The sequence below is a fragment of the Callospermophilus lateralis genome, chromosome 2 (genome assembly GCF_048772815.1).
Source record: "Callospermophilus lateralis isolate mCalLat2 chromosome 2, mCalLat2.hap1, whole genome shotgun sequence".
Taxonomy (NCBI): Eukaryota; Metazoa; Chordata; class Mammalia; order Rodentia; family Sciuridae; genus Callospermophilus; species Callospermophilus lateralis.
The window spans coordinates 199,396,018-199,420,204 of record NC_135306.1 but is presented as its reverse complement, the minus strand read 5'-3'; the positions used below and the strand labels follow the sequence as shown (position 1 = coordinate 199,420,204).

Here is a 24,187-nt window from a genome sequence, read left to right as displayed (position 1 = left end):
TTGTTTTTTTTTTTTTGTATGTGGTGCTGAGGATTGAACCCGGGCCTCACGCATACCAGGCAAGCGCGCTACCGCTTGAGCCACATTCCCAGCCCCGTGAAATTCTTAATGACACTTTTAATGACATAGACTTTGTCATAATGAATGACTTTTGTTCTCAACCCATTTCACCTCTCACCCAACAGATAATGGTGAATTTTTAATAATTGGTTAGGACTGGATTGGTACTCCAAGCTAAAATTTAAAGACTCAATAATACATTCCTAATTCCAAGAGCTATTCAGCTTCTCTATGGCTTCCTGTGTGTCAGTGGCTCTCCAACTTCAATGTATATCAGAAATACTTGGGTAGCTTATTAGAACTGCAGCTTCCTGGTCCATGTTTCACACCAGCTGAATCAAAGTTTCTGGGCATAAGGCCAGAGACTCTGCGCCTTTAAAAAGTGCCTCAGATCTGGCAGGGTGGTGCACAACTGTAATTCCAGTGGCTTGGGAGGCTGAGGCAGGAGGATCATGAGTTCAAAGCCAGACTCAACAAAAAGAAAGGTGTTAAGCAATTCAGTGAGACCCTGTCTCTAAATAAAATACAAAAAAGGCTGGGGATGTGGCTCAGTAGTCAAGTGCCCCTGAGTTCAATCCTTGGTACCAAAAAAAAAAAAAGAAGAGCCTCACGTGTTTCTGGTGCCAGTTGAGTGTATACTACACTGTAGAGAAATCATCTGCTAATTGGCAAGCCTCCAGATAGAAAACGCAGCATGATGAGTGTTTGTTTGGTTGTGGGCAAAGTAGGTAGGGTTTCAACTCTTGGTTTGGTTCTGGAGTCATATAACTTACTTTTGCATCCCTACAGATGAATCAGGAGATGAAGAGTCTGTCTCACAAACTGACAAGACTGAACTGCAAAACACTCTCCGAACCCTCTCCAGCAAAGTAGAGGACCTGAGCACGTGCAATGACTTGATAGCCAAGCATGGCACAGCCCTGCAGCGTTCCCTCAGTGAGCTAGAGTCCCTAAAGTTGCCTGCTGAGAGCAATGAAAAGATCAAACAGGTCAACGAGCGAGCCACACTTTTTAGGATAACATCCAATGCCATGATCAATGTGAGTACAGATGGTATCTCTGTTGCTTTTTGATTCTTTTCCTCTTTGAAACATTATGCTTCCCCATTGTCAGAAAATTGTAATTGGTAAAGCACAAAGCCTTAGACCCTGCTTCACTGCTCAAGGGCTTTAAGTTACATTGTTTCTTACATGAAATAGAACATGTTGCACCATATGGAGTGACTTTCATGCTCTGCTCAAGCGGTCAGGACATTGCTTCAGCCTGAGAATTAGTTAGGAGTCCAGAGTTGCAGTCTTGCTTTTGCAACTAGCAGGACATCTGATGGTGATATTAGTTGAGTCCCTTAATCTCTCTGGATTGTAGTTTTATTTATATGTTTATTTTTATCTAATTTCATCTGTTGGATCTAAAAGATTTCCATGGGTTCTTTCCACAGCATTTTCTTTAGCTTTAGGCTGGAGTCCTAGCCCTACTTGGCTAATGCATTCTGGCATACAGGATAGTAACGGGGGCTGTATCAAATACTAGTGAGGACTTTATAATACTGGTTAGTCCTTGATTTCAGGGGTAATTCTGTTGATGGGACAAAATCTGCAAACTTTCTTTTATAATGAAGAGGTAGCCCTTTTGCTTCCTTAGGACTCCTATTTTGGGTAGCTGTTAGTGTATGGGATACTTTAGCTGCTTGGGTTCAAGGCTGCAGGTGAACAGAACACCAGTGGCCTTACTGATGAATTGATAGTTATGAAATGAATACACGGCTTACAACAATGCTGTTTTTCCTCTCCTGGTCACTGATTCTCACCTGGCAGGTTATTTTAGTTCCCTTCCACAGGGAAGACATTTTATACGTGAGAAGACTATTCTGTGAGAAAGGGTTTCTTGCTGGCTTTTTTTTTTTTCCACCCTAATTAAATGGGATGAAATTACCTCACTAGTGCCAGATTTTCTCTTATTTAGGTGATGATAGTAAGACATTTGCTTAAAGCTAGTTTAGTTCACTGAAGACTCTTAAAAGATCAAAGTCCTTTTCCTATGACCAAGGGAAAATTTAGTTGGTGGAAAGTAACCACCAAGTTACTTTAGCATGAAGTGTTGAATGCTCTGAAGTGTTGAACACTCTTCAGTATTTTGATTCACATAAGGTACAAAGAACCCAAATTCTTTTTTTTTTTTTTTTTTTCCAGTTAGGGGTTGCAGGAAGATTACCCATCTCCTAGGACCACTCAGCAAGTTAGTACTCTTGCTTGTGCTTCTGATGTTTAGTTTGCTCTTTTTCCAAACTGTTGACTTCCTAGTGACTGTGTGTTTATTCTTCTGGTCATGACACTCCAGAGAGTGAAAGCTACTTTTTATCAATGTCAGGTGACCACACCATTTTTTTGTATTAGGGTTTTTTCTTTTTCTTTTTTTTTTTTCTATTCTGAAATGAAAAATTTTCTAAATAAAGCACTCCTTCATGAAACTGAAAATTTAGCTTGGATTTTTCTCTTGAAAACAAACTCTTTTTTTTTTTTTTTTCTCTTGGGGAAAGTCGTCACCAAGTTATAAGTGTCCAGAGTTTGTGTTAAAGGGAACAATCCCTTAGAAATCAGAGGTAAGCTGTTTTCTTAGTCTGTTCTCCCTCAGTTCATTACCTGTACCCCTTTTATGACTGATTATTGCTTGAAGTGCACATTTTCTCCCTATGTTGTTTTCTTTGTACCTTTCTGGTGTTAATATAATAGCAAGGTCTTAGGTGTAATAGGCATATTAAAAATTAACATGCTAATGCATGACAGCTCTAAATGAACAGTTATATCGAAGGAAGAGTACATTTTACTCAATTTCTTGACAGCTTAGGATATTGCCTTTCTTACCACCAAAGTGAATCTAACAGAAGACACTGTTAATATATCCATTTGCTAAATGAGTATCTGCTATGGTCCATACGCTGTGCTAGGGGATATCCCTGGGACACATGTGGTCTCTACCCTCAAAGAGATTACTCTCTAGTGAGAGGACAGAGATTTGAGTGGATCATGATATAATAGAATGAGCATGTCTAGACTGCTATGGTGTTTAGCTCAGACCAGAGGATTAGAGAAGATAGCATCTCAGCTAAATTCTGAAGGAGCAATGACTGTCTTTCTGGGAAGAAGGGCAACATAGAGCTTGGCCTGGGTTTCAACCACCTCCTTTACCTTCTGTATAACCCTGGGCAACCTTATTCTCTGAGACTTCAATTCTTTATCCTTAAATGGCTTTGATGCTAGTAGACCCTTCACAGGGTTGTTGAAAGGCTTTTATTATGTAATTAATGTGAAATGCGCAGCAAAGTACTGAAATATGTCTCTGCTAAATTTTAATCATGATCAGTATTATTAAAAGGGAACAAAGAAGAGTTGATTGGGGTAGAGGTATGGCATATGTGGAGCCCTCCTTCTCCACAGTGTGGGAACTGCTGGCAAGGAAGTAGCTGGAGGTGAGAGGGGAGAGGAGGTAGGAGGAGATGCAGATCCTGCTAAGTGGGCTTTGTAGATTGGGTAAGAAGAGAATGAGAGGAGTTTTGATGTAGCCATAATTAATAGCTGGCACCTTTTTGAGTGTTTACTGTGAGCCCCGTGTAGTTCAAAATCTAAATGCTTTACATGTAAAGCACCAACTCTTTGAGGTAGTTAATACTTTAATATTTTTAATTCTTTGTTTAAGATAAGGAAGATAAGGGGCAGAGAAGTGTGCCTCAAATTACACAGCCAAATAGTAGGATGGAGCTGTGATTTGAGCCCCAACAGCCCAACTCCAGAAGTATACTCTTTACTGCTTCTGGTATAGACAATAGAAAGAAGTATGGATTCAAAATATTGAAGAATAATCAATAATACTTGATAATTAGATATGAGGAAGGAAGCAAAACTAAAAGAGGTTCCCCTTAGGTTCCTGGCTTGGACAGCTGGGAGGGCCCTGGAATTGTTCTTGGGATGGAGAACATCAAAAGGAGAAACAGAGTCAGCAGAGGAGTGCAGTGAGTTCAGTTTGGGATCCACTGATTCTGAGGTTACTTTGAGGCATTGAATAGACATCTAGATTCTTCTCTAAAACTCAGTGAGTGTGGGATTTGGCTTCACTGACTTAGTAACCATTGACCTGCAGGCAATAGTTGAAACCATGGGAGTAGACATTCTATTTACTTTAAGTTTCTCTGACTCTTAAGCTTACTTTGCTTCCTTCCTTCCTTTACTTATCTGTATTCTTTCATTGACTTGTTAAGCAGACTTTATCAGGCTCTCACTATGTACAAAACAACTAAGTTATGAGCTAAAGATCTGTATATGAATAAGCCATAAAATGTGTCTTTAAGTTGCTCCTGATCCATCTGGAGAGGGAAAATCAGTCACGATTCTGCCATAAATATGTAAAATAGAAGTAAGTGCAAAGCACCAAGCAAATGTAGAAAAGAGACCGACTACCTTTGAGACTAGGGGGGAAGCTGTCACAGAATTAACATTTGTCCCAGGTTTTGAGAAATCAGGATTTCTCCTATCTTAGAGAGGGGCTAGGAAAGAGCATTTTAGGCAGGGTGGATAGCATATGCTGAGACAGGCAGGCCTGAAAGAACTCTGTCCAAGAAATGATAAGCAGCTCAGCATGGCTGTATTGTGGAGTGTAGCATATCTACCTGAGAGAAGGCGACAAGGCAGGTGGGGGCCGTCCTGTGAAGGATACCTAGTATTTATAACCACTAATTGGGATCTGATTTCACTCATAGTGGTCAGCCAGTGGAGGGACTGATATGAACATATTTCTATTTTTTTCTTTAGAATGCTTCTTTGATTCCTCAAGTAGGTCTATAATTTTTAATGTCAGTTGTTTCTCTCAGTGACCAAAATAAAAGCAAATTATGTTGCCTGGTATTTAGTCTAATTCAGTGCAGATTTTCGGTTCTCAGTGTCTAACTTCCTCTGCTTTAGGTTACTTGAGTTTAGTCAATAATTTATTGAACTGGACTGGGAATGATGGTACATGCCTGTAATTCCAGCAACTCAGGAGGCCGAGGCAAGAGGATTGCAAGTTTGAGGCCAGCCTTAGCAACTCAGCAAGACCCTCTCTCAAAATAAAAAATAAAAAGTGCTAGGGATGTGGCTCACTAGTTAAGCACTACTGGGTTCAATCTAAGAACTGCACCCCCCAAAAAAAATTACTGAAAGTAGTTATTCTGTGTATTTTCTCTTCTTGCTCAGTCTGTAATTCTCTTTTGGTGTAGTTCACATACCTGCCCTTTGTGATATTGCCACAAATACTTTGTCTAGGTTTACTGCTCACTTGGCATTTGTTTAGTCCTAATGACCAGGAAAATGTAAGAGAACCATGACAACCGTTTTCACTCTTTTCTGAGTTTGACCTTGATTGCAGCATGAGCTAGCTGTCCCTGATACTGTGGAATACAGGGAAAGTCTTTCTCATTTTTCTGCTGAATGAGGTTTCTTAATGGGCATACAGAGGCCGGAGGGGAACCTGACTAGTTGAAGTGACACAATCTAGTGCTTTCTCCTCACAGGCCTGCAGAGATTTCCTCATGTTAGCCCAGACCCACAGTAAAAAGTGGCAGAAGTCACTGCAGTATGAAAGAGACCAGCGTATCCGACTGGAAGAAACCCTTGAGCAGCTGGCAAAGCAGCACAACCACCTGGAGAGGGCCTTCCGGGGAGCCACAGTGCTGCCTGCAAACACTCCTGGCAGCGCAGGATCTGCTAAAGGTAAGACGCTTTGTTCTTGCATAGCCTGTTCAGATTTGAGCCAGGTGATTTTCTGCAATTGATAGAAGAGCTCCAAATTCTTCACAATTTAATGACTTATCTGAAGTGGCTTTGGAGCTGTTCATTTCTTCTGGCTTTTCCACTACTTTACCATTTGTTGCTATGTTTGTGGTTGGTACTGAGAAGAACTGCGGTACCAGGCATTTGATAAATATAACCAGAGAAAACAAAGAAGGCCTTTCTCCTCGTAGATCAGTGCTGCTCTGGGAAAGGAGACATGAGTGATGAAGATGATGAGAATGAATTTTTTGATGCACCAGAGATCATCACCATGCCCGAGAATTTGGGCCACAAGTAAGTTATCCTTTACTGTTAAAGAAAAGGAACATACCTGATCATCAAGAGGTTAGAAACATTGTTCAATGTGGGAATGTTATAGTTGTCGACATTTGGTAAAATCTGGGCTCTTTTCCTTAAGTAAGTGGAAAACTGTCAGCTTTTTACATGATGAGTTCTCCAGAGGCATTTACAGTCATATCTATTTACACCTTTTGATTAGCCATCAATAAGTTTGTGCAGCATATTTGACATTCTGCTTTGTAAAAAAAACATTGAGGCCCAAACTCTAGTTGTGCTCTTTGTTCTAAATCTCCTGTGTTCCCCTCTATGCAGACGCACTGGCAGCAACATCAGTGGGGCCAGCAGTGACATTAGCCTTGATGAACAGGTAACTCCTATGTGGAGGGCATCAAAGGTGAAGGATTTGGGCTATGAGTCCCACGGATTTGTTTGTAAAGTGTAAAGAAAGAAAGAAAAATCCTGATTTTTTTTTTTTTTTAATTTTAAGTATGGGGGAAGGGAAGATTAGCAATAGCAGATTTTCTGTTCTTTGTGGGTGATTGAATGGCTTTGTTCTTGCTCTCAGTACAAGCATCAGCTGGAAGAGACGAAGAAGGAAAAGAGAACTAGAATACCATACAAGCCAAACTATAGCCTCAACTTATGGAGCATCATGAAGAACTGCATTGGAAAAGAACTCTCCAAGATCCCCATGCCGGTAAGGTCCTTGCACATCCTAACTGCTGCCAGTAGGTCCTCTCAGCCTCAGGCAAAAGAATGCTGATATGACAGCCCTCCCCTCCCATACGCGTGGCAGTTTTGAGCATAGCCTTTGTTACCCTTATAGTCATAAACTGTTCCTTTAAATTAGCTGGCTGAGTTTTGGCTCTGAATCTGGTATGTTCCCAGATCACCTAGAACCAGATGCACACGTTCAGTAACTTTTATGAGCAAATTCCTATGCTCTGGGCTTGGGGGCATGCAAAAATAAATACAGCCTTATTTCTGTTTTTAAGAACCACATAATTTAAAAGAGACATGAAAACAGGCTAAAAATGATGTTATTATTATTTTTTATCATAGTGTAATGGGAAATACTATATATACAAAGGTTTAGGGAGCATAGAAGCAAAAACCATTCCAACCAGGAAGGTGAAAATTATTGATTGCCATGGCGAAGATGGGGTTTTTAATGACCTCCCTGTCGATGATCATTCATTTTTCCAGCCTGTCCACTATTGCCAAAGTGATTTTTTTAAAACTGCAAGCATGGTTGTGTTACTCTTCAATTTAAAATCCTGGATCTTTATTGCTCTGGACATAGTTCAGATTCTTTATTGGACTTAGCACTTCTTCCCCAGGGGCAAGGTCATCATATATGTGTGATGGTATAGTCATCAGATTAGCCTCAGATACTCAAGAGTTATCTTGTTTATTCCTCAGAGCATTTATACACACTGATCTTTCTGCCTGAACTTTGAATTTTCCACCAACCCTTGGTAGTTTTCTTTTGCTGTGGCTAAAACTCTTTCCTTTGGAATTCAGTATAATGACATCTCTTTCAGTAAACCTCCAGTGCATCCAGTCAGGATGAGATCTGTCTTCTCTCCTGTGCCCCAATAGGTTCCACCATTTGTGTCTGGGCCACGTGTTTCTCTTATTTATTCATTCAACAATTTACTAAGTGTCTTCTATTTGCCTGGTATTGTACTAGTATAACAGCTGGGAATAATCAATTTAAAGCAGTAAATCCAAATATATTGGTTTAAATTAGGGGGTCAACAAGCTAGGGTCTGTGGGCCAAATCTGGCTGCTATCTATGTTGTCCACAAGCCAAACATAGCTTTTATATTTTTAAGTGGTTGGGAAAAAAAAATAAAAAGGAGACTAATTGTCCATGGTGTTTGTGTCCATAAAGTTTTACTGGAACTCAAAGATATTCATTTATGTCTTATCTGTGGCTGCTTTCATGCTGCAAAGCAGCATTGAGTAGTTGTGACAGAGACCACATATCCCGGAAAGCCTAACTATTTACTATCTAGATCTTTACAGAAAAAGCTGGCAACTCCTGTCTTAAACAAATATTGTCCTCACTCATTCTTGTATTAAAGTCCAGAAGCAAATGGTCCAGTTCTAGTATCATACTCCATGGTGTCAGGACCAGACTGCTTTCTCTCCTGTTTCTCTGTGTCTGTGGTCTTAGTTCTTAGGTTCATAGTGGCCTCTCCAGTTTGAACCATCGGGATCACATTCCAGTCAACCCTTTTAAGGGTTGTTTCCTGGAAATTGCATAATCCATTAATCTCTTAAATCTCTGTGGCCAGGACTTAGCTATATGACCATAGTAAGCTATAGAAAAGGCTGGAAATGAAGACTTGGGGGTACAGAGAGCCAAAAACTTGGCAGACAGAATTACAGAAAGTATTCTCTCTACCTCTCTGGGTGCAGAGAACAGTGTATGATTTCTGTCTCTTCATATACTATATTCTTATGGAGAGAAACTATGTCTAATTGGACTCTATATCCTTGATGCTTAGTCCAGAGCCTGGCATATACAGATCATTCAACAAATTGTTGAACTAATTAATCAACAAATCTTGAAAAGCAAATAGTTTATTTGTAAGTCTGTATGATTTAAAAATATATTTATCAACTACAGTCGAGGATATATATATAACTCAGAGGTAGAGTGAGGCCCTGGTTTGATTCCCAGCATTGGGAAAAAAAGAAAAGGCTTAGAAAAGAAAAGGCCCTGAGTAAGCAGGCACATTGGAGAAACTGAGATAATGGGTGTTTTGGGGACCTGAAAAGAAATCCCACTTGCCTGGAACATTAGATGTCTAGAAGTTGTGGGCAGGTGGGCAGTTTGTCATGGTCTGAGAAGTGCATTTCTGCTTAAAAACAGTTCTAGGTCTAGGTGACCTCTCTGTTCACCTTTACCCTTAGTTCCTTATTGACTTTGCCACTAGGAATGTGCAGTTCTGTACCTGTTGGCCTGCAAATCAAGTTCTCACCCTTCCCCTGCTCTATACTGGGTCACAGGAAAGCTGATCATCTGAGGCTATTTTTCAAGCTTCTGTGTCTTGTGTCTGCTGGAGTCTGGCTGGACTCTACTAGGGCAAGATACCAGGAGATGAGAGCTTGGAAGAGGGTATTTCTCTCCTTTTAGGCAGTTTTCTGGCAGCATCTGGACAGGTCTCCTCAGCCCCTCCCAAGGTTTTAGCCACTGCCAGTTCCCCTTGGCCTCTGGCTTTAGTAATAACACTGCTTTTTTCTGTTCCTCCATTATGGCTTCCTGGTGTTGCTCATCTCAGGATTGTCTTCTCTAGCTGCCTGCTGGCTATATAATCAACTCCCTTCTTCCTTTCATTTCAAGCTCTCAGATTCATTAGTTTTCCTATTTAACCTCAGAGTGATAAAATGATCATTATAAAAAAATTTAGCACTTTTAGAGCAACTGTGGTTCCTGGAACAGTTGTTGGAAAGCAGGGTCATGTGTGCATGGAAAGCAGTGATAGACTTAGGATGTACTGATTCTAGTTCCAGGCACAGTGGATGTGTCTAGTAGCCACCAGAGTACACTCTTCTCCCCCAAAATATGGAAATGTTGCTTCATGTTGCCTGAAATTTTGCCACTGAGAGATTTTGTTGGCATGGTTATTAAACTATGGAATTTTTCTGAAAGATTGCTGAGGATTAGGTCTTCATCAGTCATCTTTATCAGCCACCATCATAAGCACTTTACATCTAAAAATACAGCTGTCTGGCCTCAGAAGTAGTCTGTCCTGGCCTGATGTAGAATTGAACTGAGACTTAGCAATTGTCTAGTCCAGGGTAGAAGCTAACTTTTGTAATGCGATCTTTTCAATAGTCTGGAAGTGCCTGTATTTGAATACCTTTTCTTTTCTCCCTCAAGAACTTTAAATACCTGACTTCCTCTTTGATTATATTTGTGCTACAACTTAGTATATTTTAAAATTCATTCATTCAGGGGCTAGGCTGTGGCTCAACGGTAGCACACTTGCCTGGCATGTGTGAGGCACTGGATTGGATTCTGAGTACCACGTATAAATAAAGGTCTATCAACAACTAAAAAAAAATATTAAAAAAAATTCATTCATTCAAAACTTAAATTTGTTATTGGTCTCCTATGTCCATGTACTGATGGCTTTTGGTTAGGTAGTAATGGACAGAAGAGGCAAGGTTTCCATCTCCAAAAGCTTACTGTTAGTGAAATGGATGAAAATGATGATTTCTGCCGCTCTCTGACATGAGCAGATACCAAGGAAAATGGGTTGCCTTTGGGTTAAGTCTTTTTTCTTTTCATTATTTGTCTTATCACCTCAACATCTCAGGATCGGTTTATCCCTGCAAAAAAATGTAACTCTCTTAAAAATGTCTGGACAAGGTTTTTATATGTGTTCTTTTCCTTACAGGTGAACTTTAATGAGCCCTTGTCCATGCTTCAGCGCCTTACTGAAGATCTGGAATACCATGAGCTGTTAGACCGAGCTGCAAAATGTGAGAACTCTCTAGAACAGCTCTGTTATGTTGCAGCTTTTACCGTGTCCTCCTACTCCACTACTGTCTTCCGTACCAGCAAGCCATTCAACCCACTCCTTGGGGAGACCTTTGAGCTGGACCGACTAGAGGAAAATGGGTACCGATCCCTCTGTGAACAGGTCAGAAGCCTCAGCACCTTGACACATTTCCTTCTGAAGAAAAGGTTGATTCTTTGAACCCTTGGGTGCTGTTTGTAGAAATGTCAGTCCCTGTCATCTTACCCTTCTTTTCCTTCAGAATTAAACACTGAAGGCCTGGTATTCCCTTACTATTGTGGGTATAAAAATATCAAGGATGAATTTTGTGTGTTTATCACCAATTACTAGGCCATATCTTTTCCTTCTTTCTGCCTTGCTAATTTGAACCTCATTTCTTCAAGGTGAGTCATCATCCCCCAGCTGCTGCACACCATGCGGAGTCCAAAAATGGCTGGACACTGCGTCAGGAAATCAAAATCACCAGCAAGTTTCGAGGCAAATACCTCTCCATTATGCCCCTCGGTAAGGCCCCATCTTTAAAAGAATTAATGCTTTAGGAATAAAAGTTTTTCTGGCATGATGAAGGAGGTCATCAGCAGACAGAAGAATCTCTGATTCAGACACCAAATTTCACTAACTAGCTTTAGTTAGGTTATTTACCTTCTTTGCTCTTTGCTATCAAATAAGTGAGAAGGCCAGAGTCTCTTTAAGGACCCAGCTCTACATAAATTCTTTGTCTTCTTAACCATATTGAACACATCTTTAGCACAATTTTAGAACATAAATTCTAGCATGACTTTAAAAAAAAAAATTCTATCGCTTAACTGTGTTGTTTCCCTGATTACTCTAGCAATCCAGTTCTCTCTAAAAATCAGGACCCTTATGATCACAAGGTTAGGTTTCTTGGCTAGCCTCTCCCCTTCCTTCTCTCCTTCCACCCCCTCTCTTTCTCTATCTGATGAATTAGGTATCAGTTATGTAATCACTAAATTCCAAGTAAGGTGAAACTTTATTTTTTAAAAAAAATCTTACTGAATTACAAGTTAATTTTGTGTCAAGATCCAAAAGTTCAGGTCAGGCCTGGTGGCACACAGTTGTAATCCCAGCTACTCAGGAGGCTGAGAAAGGAGGATCACAAATTCTGGGCCAAACTTACTGAGACTTCGTCTTAAAATAAAATTTTTAAAGTGTTAGAGATGTACCTCAGTAGTAGAGTGCTCTGAGTTCAATCCCTAGTACCCCCATCCCTCATCCCTCCCCCAATCAAAAAAAAAAAGAAAAAAGAAAAAGTCCTAGGAATAGGAATTCTAGTATATATACACTGTTAGAATGATATACAAAATCTTTCACCTATAGAGATCCATTACCTTTCCTTAACTTTGTGCTCTTATTTTCATACAGATAATAATTTTTATACATTTTAATCTTATCAGTGTAGTTTTATAATAGTTTTATGTTTCTTTATGCCTTTAAATCTCATAGGAGAAAGAAAAAAGCAGTTGCAAGTAAAAACTACCCTTATACTATCTTTTATATAGTTTAACTGTAGTTACCTTTACTGGTCTTTTATTTCTTTTTCTTAGTTGTAGATGGATACAATATCTTTATTTTATTTATTTATTTTTATGTGGTGTTGAGGATCAATCCAGTGCCTCACCCATGCAAAGAAAATGCTGTACCACTGAGCTACAAACCCAGCCCTGGTCTTTCATTTCTTAATGTAGATTTAAGTTAGTATCCTTTCATTTTAGTGTAAAGGACTTCTTATAGTATTTCTTGTAAGACAGATCTGCTATTTATGAACTCCTGCAGGTTTTGTTGATCTGGGAACTTCTTAAGTTCTCTTCTGTCTATGTAGGATAATTTTACTAGACATAGAATTAATTCCTTTTCAGCTTTGAATTTTTCATTCCACTGCCATGTGGTCTCTGTAGTTTCTCCTCCTACCCCTACCACTCCTCAGTTTTTTTTTCTTGCAGGGTAATACACATTAAATAAAATTTGGTATCGTAACCATTTTAACTGTACAGCTAGGTGTCATTAAATATATTCTTAATGTTGTCTATCCATCACTACCATCCAACTCCAGGACTCTTCATTTTGTAAAACTAAGACTGTATACCCATTAAATAGTAAGACTGTATACCCATTAGATAGTAACTACCCATTCTTCCTCCCCCTAGACTCTGGAAAACACTGTTATACTCTCCATTTCTATGATTTTGACCATTCTAAGTATCTTATATAAATGGAATTATATAGTATTTGTCTTTTTGTGACTTATTTATTCGCATAATATCTTCAGGGTACATCTGTAATATAGCAAATGGCAGAATTTCTTTCCTTTTTAAAGCTTAATATTCAATCGTACATATAGATCACACTTTTCTTATACTTGAATCTGTTGGTGAACACTTACTTGGGTTTTGGCTATTATAAATAATGCTGCTGGGCTGGGGATGTGGCTCAAGTGGTAGCGCGCTTGCCTAGTATGCGTGAGGCACTGGGTTCGATTCTCAGAACCACATAAAAATAAAATAAGATATTGTGTCCACCTGAAACTAAAAAATAAAAAATATTAAAAAAAAAGAATTAAAAATAAATAAATAAATAATGCTGCTATGAACATAGGTACACAAATATCACTTTGAGATCCTGCTTTCAGTCTTTGGATTATATTCTTAAAAGTAGAATTGCTGGATCAAATATCAATTCTATTTTTATAGTGACAATACCATTTTAAATTTCCATCAATAGTGTACACTCATGCCAATTACTCCATAACCTTGCCACCAGTTATTTATTTCATATTAGTCATCCTAATGGGTGTAAGGTGGTATCTCACAGTGGTTTAGTTTTTTCTTTTTCTTCACTCTATAGATTTCAGGTTGTTTTTATTCTTGTTAGCCTGGTAAATGTGTAAATGCTTTTGATACAAATTTAAAAGAGAAACAGTAAGTAATAAAACAGTATCTCCAGCATGCCTCTATATTGCATATGTTCATAGTGAAAGATATAGAAATATTAAACTTTATATAAACTGCAATTCATTTTTTTTAATTTTAATTAGGTATATATGACATCATAATGCATTTTGATTCATTGTACACAATTGCAGCACAACTTTTCATTTCTCTGGTTGTATTGTGGTTTGGTTTAATAGAGATGTTGAGTACCTTTTCATGTGCTGACTAACCATTTGTGTGTTTTGGAGAAATGTCTATTTAAGTCTTTTGCCCATTTTTAAAAAAATTGTTTTCTTTGCCCATTTTTTTAATTGAGTTGTTAATTTTTGGGGGGGGGGTAGAAGTTCTCTCCATTCTGAATACAAATTCTGTATCAGAAATATGATTTGTAAATATTTTTTTCCATACTGTGGCTTCTCTTTAGTTGATATCCTTTGATGCACAACATTTTTTATTTATATTTTTTAGTTGTAGTTGTACAAAATACCTTTATTTCACTTATTTATTTTTATGTGGTGCTGAGGATTGAACCCAGGGTCTTGCACTTGCGAGGCGAGTGCTCTACCGCTGAGCCACAACCCTAGCCCCAGCACACATTGTTTGAAAAAATTTAGCAAGTTCATTTTTGTCTGTGTGTTTTATTGTTGCTTGCGTCTTTAGTGTCATTCAAGAAATTATTGCCTATCCAATGCCATGAAGCTTTTCCCCTCTGTTTTATTCTGAGTTTTATAGTTTGAGGTCTTAATGTAGGCTTGTGATCCATTTCAAGTATGTGTGTTTGTGTGTGTGTGTGTGTGTGTGTGTGTATAAAATATGTATTTATTTATGTGTATATTTAAAGTATTTATTTATTATTAAGAAAAAGTTCAACTTCATTCTTTAGCACATTGGATATCTAGATTTTTCCTAGGACTATTTGTTAAAAAGGTTATTCTTTCCCCCTTTCAAAAAATTCCCCTAGTCAAAAATTTTTTAAGTGAATACACAAAGGTTTATTTCTGGGCTTTCTTTAATTCTGTTCCACAGGTTTATTTGTCTCTCTTTATGCCAGTACCACACAGTTTTGATTATGGTAGCTTTGCAATAAGTTCAAAGACAGGAAGTATGAGTTTTCCAGCTTTTTTCTTTTTTTTTTCCTCTTTGTAAGATTAGTTTAGCTATTCAGGATCCTTTCAGATTCCATGTGAAGTTTAGGATATGTTTTTAGAGCCAGGCATGGTGGTGCATTCCTGTCCCAGTGACTCAGGATACTGTTCTAGACCAGCCATGGCAATTTAGAAAGACCCTGTCTCAAAATAAAAAAATAAAAATGTTTGGGGTTGTAACCAGTAGTAAAGTGCCACTGAATTCAATCCCCAGGATGGGGACACACACACACACACACACACACATATATATATAAATGTATATATATATAATATATATATTATATATTTTTATAGGGATTGTATTGAATCTGTAGATTACATTGAATAGTATTGACATCTTAACGATATTAAGTCTTCCAATCTATGATTATGGAATGTGCTTCCATTTGTTTGTCGTCTTTAATTTTTTTGAGCAATATTTTATAGTTTTTACTTCATTGATTAATTCCTAAGTATTTTATTTTTTTATGCTATTATAATTGATTCCATAAGAGTCTTTGATATTATTCATTATTAGTATATAGAAATGCAATTGATGGGCCAGGGTTGTGGCTCTGTGGGTAAGAGTGCTCACCTAGCATGTGTGAGGCCCTGGGTTTGTTCCTCAGCACCACATAAATATAAATAAATAAAGTTATTGTGTCCATCTATAACTAAAATATATATATATATATATAATATATAATATATATATTAATTATATATATATAATTATATAATATATAATTATATATAATTATATATATATTATATTATATATATATATATATATATATATATAAACAAAAAAGAAATACAGTTGATTTGCATGTGTTTACTGTGTAACCTTTTTCTTTGCTAAATTATTCACTATTTCAAACAGTTATTTTGTGTGCATTTGTGGAATCTTAGTAACTATTTCTATATATGAGATCATATCATTTGTTAAAGGAGATAATTTACCTCTTCCTCTCCACTTTGCCTTTTATTTCTTTTTCCTACTTTTATTTCTTTTTCCTACGTAAGTGCTTTGGCTAGAACAACTGGTATGTTGAGTAGAAGTGGTGAAAGCAGATGTCTTTGGTTTGTTCCTAATCAAAGGAAAATCTTTCAGTGTTTTTCCATTGGATATGATATTTTTCCTGGGGGTTTCATATTTGGCTTTTGTTATATTGAGGTACTTTTGTTTCATTCCTAGTTTTTTGAATGTTTTTAATCATAGAAAGTGTTGGAAGTTTGTCAAATGCTTTTTTCTGCATCAATTGAGATTACCATCTAGGTTCTTTTCCTTTCATTCTGTTAATGTGATGCTATTATATTGACTGATTTTCATGTGTTGAGCCATCCTTACGTTCCAGGAATAAATTCCCCTTGGTCATGGCTTGTAATCATTTTAATATGCTGCTAAATTTGGTTTCCTAGTATTTTGTTGAGGATTTTGCATCATTTTTCATAAGGGACATTGTTTTTCTTTTCTTGTGATATCTTTGTCTGACTTTGGTATCAGGATAATAGGGGCATCATAGAGTGAGGGAATGATCTAGAGATTTTGGACATATATAAGTAGAGCCAATATGGTGGAGGCTAAATGAGATAATGTATGAGGAGAGTATAGCACAGAGTGGCTATGCTGTCAGCAGGGTTGCTGCTGTTTCATTCTCATGATGCTGTTGTCATCCTCACTTGCCAACTACCAAGGCTACTTGAATCTTTTGTACAAAAAAGGGCTTGCCTAAACCACAATTAACATGTTGTTTTCATTAGTGGTTACAGCGGGAGGTCAGGAAGTTGGGTTGATAACAGAGACTTAAGATCCCAACTCCCTAATCACTTGGTTGATCTTCCTGGCCTGGCTTGCCCTCATCAGAGTTATCTCATTAGCATTAGCTGTGTGGGGGCCAGCATGAATCACCTCATTAGCATAAACTATCATGTTCACTCCCATCCTTTAAGAAGTTACAGGGGTTGAAAGATTCCTTCCCAGGAATAATGATCAGACAAATTCTTTACTGTATAACATAGAATCACACATCTAATGAGTAGTAGAGGCAGGACTGAATTCAGTTCTAATTCCAAAGTCCTGCTGTATCTACTCCTCCACTTTTAATATTCAGGCCCTTAGATAAATGGTTCATTTAAGGTCCACAGCTAGACTTGAATCAGAGCCTGGCCCCCAATACTGACAACCAATGCAATTTTCCCACAGTGAAATCCTCTTTCTTTTTTTTTTTCTTTCTTTCTTTTTTTTTTTTTTTTTTTTTGGTCACATTATGGCATATTTGACTTGTTCCTGTAAATTTTGCTGTTGGTACTGCAAAATGTAGCTCCCTAGCTAAGATGTATTTGTTGTCAGTGTTTGTCATCACTTACATTTTATCATATATTTAAAAATCAAGTGAAAAAGTTCATTTCAATCAATGCTTCCAACATTTAAGAAGGTTACAAGTCTTTTTTTGATTAATTGTTCTCTTTTTAAAGTAAGCCATATCAATAGAAAGATGTCCATCTATTATTATTTCTAGTCTACATGGTGTTGTTTTTCTAATATTTGGCTTAATTTATGTACTTCTTTTCCTGTAGGTACCATCCACTGTATTTTCCATGCAACTGGGCATCACTACACTTGGAAAAAAGTTACTACAACAGTGCACAACATTATTGTGGGCAAGTTGTGGATAGATCAGGTGAGCAAAGGTACCCAGAATACTTCTGAAGTATAGGAGAACACTTATTTAGGTTTATCTCTGCAGTGTTTAGTTATTGTTGTTTCTTTTTCTCTCCTGGTACTGGGGATTGAATCAAGGGGTGCTTAACCTCTGCACCACATCCCCAGCCCTTTTTGTTTTTTATTTTGAGATAGGGATTCACTAAGTTGTTTAGGGCCTTGCTAAGTTGCTGAGACTAGCCTCAAACATTGAATCCTCCTGCCTTAGCCTTCAAGCGACTGAGATTACATGTGTTTTAATACTCATCAGTGATGACTAGAACTATGTTGGGGACATAATAAACATAATAAACACTTTTAGTCCTTCCTTTATTTATGAAATATTTATTGCCAAGCAGTATGCTAGGTACTGGGGTTACAAAGTCAGACGAGATGTTCCTCTAGGAGTTACTGCATCATTGAAGATATGTGACAAAGTATAGATTGAAAAATATGCAACAGAATAACACAAGTACAAGTTGGGTTCTGGGGTACATACCTGCAATCCCAGCTACTCAGGAGGCTAAAGCGGGAGGATTGTAAGTTTGAGGCTGACCTTGGCAAATTAGTGAGGAGCTGTCTCAAAATAAGATATAAAAAGGTGAAGGGGATGTACTCAGGGGTAGAATGCTTCTTGGCACTGTAAAAACAAAACAAAACACTAGTACAAGAGGCGTACTAAGATAATATTTAATTAATTGTTAGTTTGTTCTTAGAACAGTGGTTGTAGTAAATCAGAAAAGAAGAAATACTATCTTCTGAGCAGTCAAGAAGGGCTTCACTTTCTGAGTGTGGTAGTGCACACCTGTAAACCCAGTTACTTGGGAGTCTGAGGCAGGAAGATTATAAGTTCAAAGCCAGCCTCAGCAACTTAGTGAGGCTCTAAGTGACTTAGCAACACCTGTCTAAAAAGTAATAAAATAGGCTGGGGATGTGGCTCAATGTTTAAATGCCCTTAGTTCAATCCCTCATAGCAAAAAAAAAAAAAAAAACAGGGTGCAGGGGCTTCATTGTACATATAGGAATTAAGATGACTCTTTCTAAAAGATAGAAAGAAGGGAAAAATGAAATAAAGTGTAGAAAGGCCTTCCATATATATAACCTTAAAACTAAGTAGAGCGCTTGCTTTTTTTTTTTAGAGAGAGAGAGGAGAGAGAATTTTTAATATTTATTTTTTAGTTTTCGGCGTTCGCAACATCTTTCTTTGTATGTGGTGCTGAGGATCGAACCTGGCCCCTGCCAGGCAAGCGCGCTACTGCTTGAGCCACATCCCCAGCCCCTAGAGCTCTTTGATTTAAGCTGAAAAGCTTGTGAAGTGAAGGAAGAATTGGTTTGGAAAGATAAATTTTATGTGAATTTCAGTGTGTGTGCAGAAGGTCAAATTATGATACCTAACATGTAACACACAAAACAAAACAAATGGTCACTTGGTCTTGATCCCAATCTGGAATTACCAAGGCTACAAAGGGATTCCATAACATCACCAAGTTTGGCTTAGAACTGAATTTTAAGCAAAGAAGTGCTAGAATTTAAGACTGAAGAATAGAGAGAGCTGGAGTTGTGGCTTAATGGTAGAGTGCTTGCCTGGCAGACATGAGGCCCTGGGTTTGATCCCTGGCACTGCAAAAATAATTAGCTGATGAACTAATTATGGCTAGGGATATAGCTCAGTGGTGGAGAACTCATCTAGCATGTCTGAGGCCCTGGGTTTAATTTTAACCCAGTACCACAAAAGAAAGAATAAAGAATTATGAGATAAGGGGTTTGGCAGATATTCAAGTTATCCAGTCGTTATTTAACTAATTCATGATTCTTTTCATTTTACAGTCTGGTGAAATTGACATTATAAATCACAAGACGGGAGATAAGTGTAATCTTAAATTTGTTCCTTATAGCTACTTCTCTCGGGATGTAGCAAGAAAGGTAAGGGAAAGTGGAATTCAATTTTTTTTACTTAGAGAGCCTACTCCTGTGGAGCTGGTGTGGTGTCTATGTGTGTGTGTTAAAAATGGTGATTCAAAAAAAGTAGAGGGCTGGGGCTATAGCTCAGTGGCCAAGCACTTGCCTAACTAATGTGTGAGGCACTGGGTTCAAACCTTAGCACCAAATAAAAATAAATAAAATAAAGGCATACTGTCCATCTACAACTATAAAAATAAATGAGTGAATGAATGAATGAATGAATGAATAACTAGAGATAAAGGATAAAGCAGGAAAAGGGACTATGTTTCATTGATGAATCAATTTCTTCTCAGACCGGTGAGAAAGTAAAAGTCAAGATCGAAGAGAGACTCAGAATGGAAACACAAAGGAGGGACTAATAAAAGAATTATAGGAAGAGAGTGTGGAGAGTTTGACCCTTGAGAGTTTTAGGGGGAATTTTGTGTTAACACCATGGAGAAATTGTGCTGTGAGTTTTTGTGAGAGAGTGAACAGTAGCTGGGGATTTATTTGTGATTGTCTCTATTTTCTCCAAAATATAATTCTGACCACTAGTCAGATACTTTTTCTACTTATGATTGCATCAGAAATCCCTCTATAACAGTGATAATGAAACCCCTAAGCCATGGCTCAGTTATTTCAAAAAATAATATAACAAAGTAATCTGGATGACTCCATCATGTTTGTCATACCAGGACTTAACCAATATTTCCCTCTGACTTTGGTTTCTGGATTAGTCAGTTAAGCTACCTCACAGTGAATACTCTGCTCCAAAGCCCTGCTCTCCACCCTTGCAGGTGACAGGGGAAGTGACAGATCCATCGGGAAAAGTTCATTTTGCCCTTGTGGGGACTTGGGATGAGAAAATGGATTGTTTCAAAATACAGCCAGCTGTTGGGGAAAATGGAGGTGATGCTCGCCAGAAAGTCCATGAAGCAGAGGAAAGCAGGGTCATGCTGTGGAAAAGGAATCCTTTACCGTGAGTATCAGTGTGCAAGCTGCCCAAGTACCACTTTAGCCTTGACTGTGAAGCAGTACTGAAGGTATTTCTGCCTGCCTTCACAACTCAATATGTGAGGGATTCAGCCAGGGAAGTTGGAGCCTTTGGAGAGATTACCAGAAGGTTGTCACTATGTGATTTGAGTTACAGCATGCCTTGTCCCAAGAAAGTTCTAACTAACCAAATCACATCTGTGAAAAAATGTTTGGCCTTCCCAAAGATCCATTGAAATGCAATTCAGAAGGATATTTTCTACAATTTAGAGCAGACAATTTAAGAGCAGCTAGAGGAGAAAGGTGCTTACTACCTATTAACAATTTAGCCTAAAATGCAGGAGCAATATAAAAATCCCTAAGACAGTGCACAGGACTTTGGAACAAGGTGGAGGCCATTTGTCTCCTATCACCATCTAATCCATTCAGTCTATAGTAACAGCCAAGATTATCCCAGAAAGAGGTTAAAAGGGAAACAAAGGAATGGAAATGAGTAATTTCATTAAGTAGAATATTTCATTCTTCCTAACAAATGTAGATCATTTTAACTGAGAGCAGTGTAGTCCCAGATGACTATTGAATTGAGTGATGCTGGGGGTGGAGGGTGAGGACAGGAATGATCCAGTTTGGCTCTCTTCATTAGGGGTTCTTGACATCGTGCTAGATTTTTTCCATTTGTGGATCAGCCTTTCTGCTCCTTCACTAAGTTCTGGGCTCTGGCGTTACCCTTCCTTTCTCTCATTCTTTACCCTTAGGAAAAATGCAGAAAATATGTACTACTTTTCAGAGCTGGCTCTGACTCTCAATGCCTGGGAAGGCGGCACTGCACCCACAGACAGCCGGTTACGGCCTGACCAGAGACTGATGGAAAATGGGCGCTGGGATGAAGCCAATGCTGAAAAGCAGCGCCTGGAGGAAAAACAAAGACTTTCCAGAAAAAAGAGAGAAGCAGAAGCTATGAAAGCCACAGAAGATGGTAACGAACTTGGCTTCTACTTACATTTCTTGATGCATAGAGAGTGTCAGCTCAATTTGTGTTTTTCTTTCTTTTAGGCACGCCATATGATCCTTATAAGGCACTGTGGTTTGAGCGGAAGAAGGACCCTGTGACCAAGGAGTTAACCCATATTTATAGGGGTGAATATTGGGAGTGCAAAGAAAAGCAGGACTGGAACTCATGCCCAGACATTTTTTGAAGCACCAATAACACAAAGGAAGAGGATCAAATGGAGAAGAGGACAGAGGATGTGCAGGAAAGCTGGCAGTTGTGACTCTTACCAAGTGCTTTCCTCAAGTTTGTCTGTCTTAACCAATCATTTTTTCCAAATCAATCACCAGAAGCAGACACCAGTGGTGGTGATTGGCTGGTTGCCTTAGCTGATTGATGCTGAAATCGATGTACTAGATACCTTGTAAGGGAGAGGTTTAGTGGCTGAAAGTTAGTGTTATTCCACTTCTACAAAGTCAAGTATTCTTGGCTCTTCTTCCTCCCTCTGCCCCATTTAAGGTGATGTCATTCACCCTCCCCTTGTAGTATCCTGCTCAGCCAAGATCTGCGTAAAATTGTGATTCATGAGCATTTTGGTGCTGTTCAGGCAAGAACTGATTTTAAAGTTCCTTTAAAAAGAAACACATATAAGACTTAACCAGCAGAGACATCGAGAGTGATTGCAGTGGAGCTTAGGTCTAACATTGTGAAAGGTGTTCATACAGCGTTGGTTTATGGGGCATCATGCATAGATAACTGAGGTATTAGAACACCTGCAAGAGTGATTGTTCTGTAGGGCTGGAATATTCAGTTACATTCTTGGAAGTTTCTATCTTCACTCACGTGAAACACCCGTCTGCTGTTCTCCATCTTCTTTGGCAGCAACTGGAGGCCATGTGGTGGTTGTTAAAAGAGTCGCATTATCCTCACAAAGGGGTTTTACGGACTTCCTCAGGCAGAGAACTTCTGAGAACACAGGCAGGATGGAAAAAGACTGCTAGCCACTTTTACCTTCCTGGTTCCTCCTCGCCCCCATCCTTCATTGCCTTTCTAGCTTCTCTCTCCTGGCATAATACCAATTTGGGCCCGTGCCCCAGTCTGGAGCAAAACATTGCCTGTCCCCTTCTGATAAACTTCAGAATTTGAGAGAAGTTAATCTGGAACAAAAGTTTTCACCATCTCTCAAGCCCCATGGACTGGAGCCACCTCTGGAATAATGTGTTAAATATCTGTATATTATATATATGTAGAGAAAAATCTAATTTTTTGTTTGACTTTCCTCCTTCCCATTAAGAATCTTGGTTTTTAATATCATTTGTCTCCCTGGGACTCTCTTGGACATGAGCTGGTGTGTATTAGCACTCCTTTACTTCCATCTTCTAGAGGCAGATTTGAAACCTGAGCAGGAAGGATCACGTCTAGCAGTTACAGAACAGGGACTCTGTCCATGGTTTGTATCTTGGGGTGCCCACTGCAGTCTGAACTCTGCTCTCCTAATTACCCGACTCTTGAAAATGAAATCCTAATCTCTTTCCTGCCTCTTTTCTGTCTTTTGTTAGGAAGAGTATGGGTAGAAAATCAGGAGGGTAATTTCCTATTTACTCCTGCCTCTGTCCAGCACATAGGCTAAATCCCAAAAGAACTTTCTTCCTAGGGATGTGGGCTAAAAGCACTGTCAAGTGGGGTGGATCAGAGAACTGAGCCTGTTGGGACCTGGCTTCCTTCTTATTGTATGTTCTATATTTGTTTCAGTTGTCTTGTTCAGAAATCTCCCCTGGGGAACCCACCCTTGGTTGAGGATCACAAATTGAGGTGCCTTCCTTGTATGCTTTTTGTTAGTGTTTTTTGTTTTTGTTCCTTAACTGCTGAGCCTCAGCCAGTGTGGGTCCTGGGGGGAAATATCATTCCAGAGGAAGCCATCCCTCCGGGAAATTGTATTTTATGGGTAAATTAATTAGTACTTTAATCCTTCCCCACCATCCCTCCTTGCTGTGATAGACATGAGAGGGGAGTGACTGACCGCTGTAGGAATGTCCTCCTTTCTAAGAATGCTTTTCCCAGCACAAGCCAGAGGTTATGCCGGGGCTTCTTCCAAGGAGGCCCATGGAAGCAGGAACTTCATCTGGGGCTTTGGATAGAGTGTGAATTCCCCAGCGAAACTGAACTTCCTGCTTTATCCCCCTTTTCCTCCTTTACCATCTGCACTACATTTCTGAATTGATCCCCAGATTCCTGCTAATGGAAGCAGCTTAGAGTCCTTCAGGTGGAATAAAGTCACATGAAAACGAAACAAAACTATATATATTTTCAGTTTTTTTGCCTTATTGCTTTTTTTTCCAAAAAAAAGTACTAAATTAAATAATTTTTTTAAAAGCCATATTGTTTGTCTGATTTGCTTCTGCTCCTATGTGTCAGGAATTGGAGGTGGACAGTGGGAGAACTGGTTGATGGTGATTTGTCCTGCTTGGGAACCTGGGAACCTTGGAGCCCTGGTCTTTGTTTAAAAAAAAAAAACAAAAAAAAACATTTCAACTATTAAGCACCACTTTGGAGGGTCCATGGGCAGAAAAGCAGTTTTAATAGCCCTCCAATGTGATATATTTAGGAGCATCCTGACTTGGTGAAGGGATTCATTGCTAGTGTTTTTTATTGTGGACCTATTTTGCCTCAAAAAATAAAAAATTTCCTAATGAATTTAATTTCTCTTCCCCAGTTAGATTCTCAGATTCTTAGCCATTTCATATAGGGATTCAAATTCTGCTTTGTGAGTTTTGATTTGAAGACCTCAGA

The 24,187-nt window shown here is 38.6% G+C and overlaps 1 protein-coding gene across 1 annotated transcript in view; it reads left to right on the top strand.

Moving 5' to 3' along the window:
* Osbp (oxysterol binding protein) overlaps positions 1-23,774 on the top strand; it is a 31,062-nt gene extending 7,288 nt beyond the window's left edge. Inside the window, exons 3-14 of the mRNA XM_076847286.2 lie at positions 850-1,100; positions 5,600-5,798; positions 6,050-6,152; positions 6,471-6,525; positions 6,724-6,855; positions 10,574-10,819; positions 11,080-11,200; positions 17,352-17,455; positions 19,303-19,398; positions 20,214-20,395; positions 21,165-21,385; positions 21,463-23,774. Of these exons, the coding sequence (XP_076703401.2) occupies positions 850-1,100; positions 5,600-5,798; positions 6,050-6,152; positions 6,471-6,525; positions 6,724-6,855; positions 10,574-10,819; positions 11,080-11,200; positions 17,352-17,455; positions 19,303-19,398; positions 20,214-20,395; positions 21,165-21,385; positions 21,463-21,605 (1,853 nt within the window). The 3' untranslated portion in view covers positions 21,606-23,774. The remainder of the gene's footprint in view (positions 1-849; positions 1,101-5,599; positions 5,799-6,049; positions 6,153-6,470; positions 6,526-6,723; positions 6,856-10,573; positions 10,820-11,079; positions 11,201-17,351; positions 17,456-19,302; positions 19,399-20,213; positions 20,396-21,164; positions 21,386-21,462) is intronic.
* The last annotated feature ends 413 nt before the right edge of the window (positions 23,775-24,187 follow it).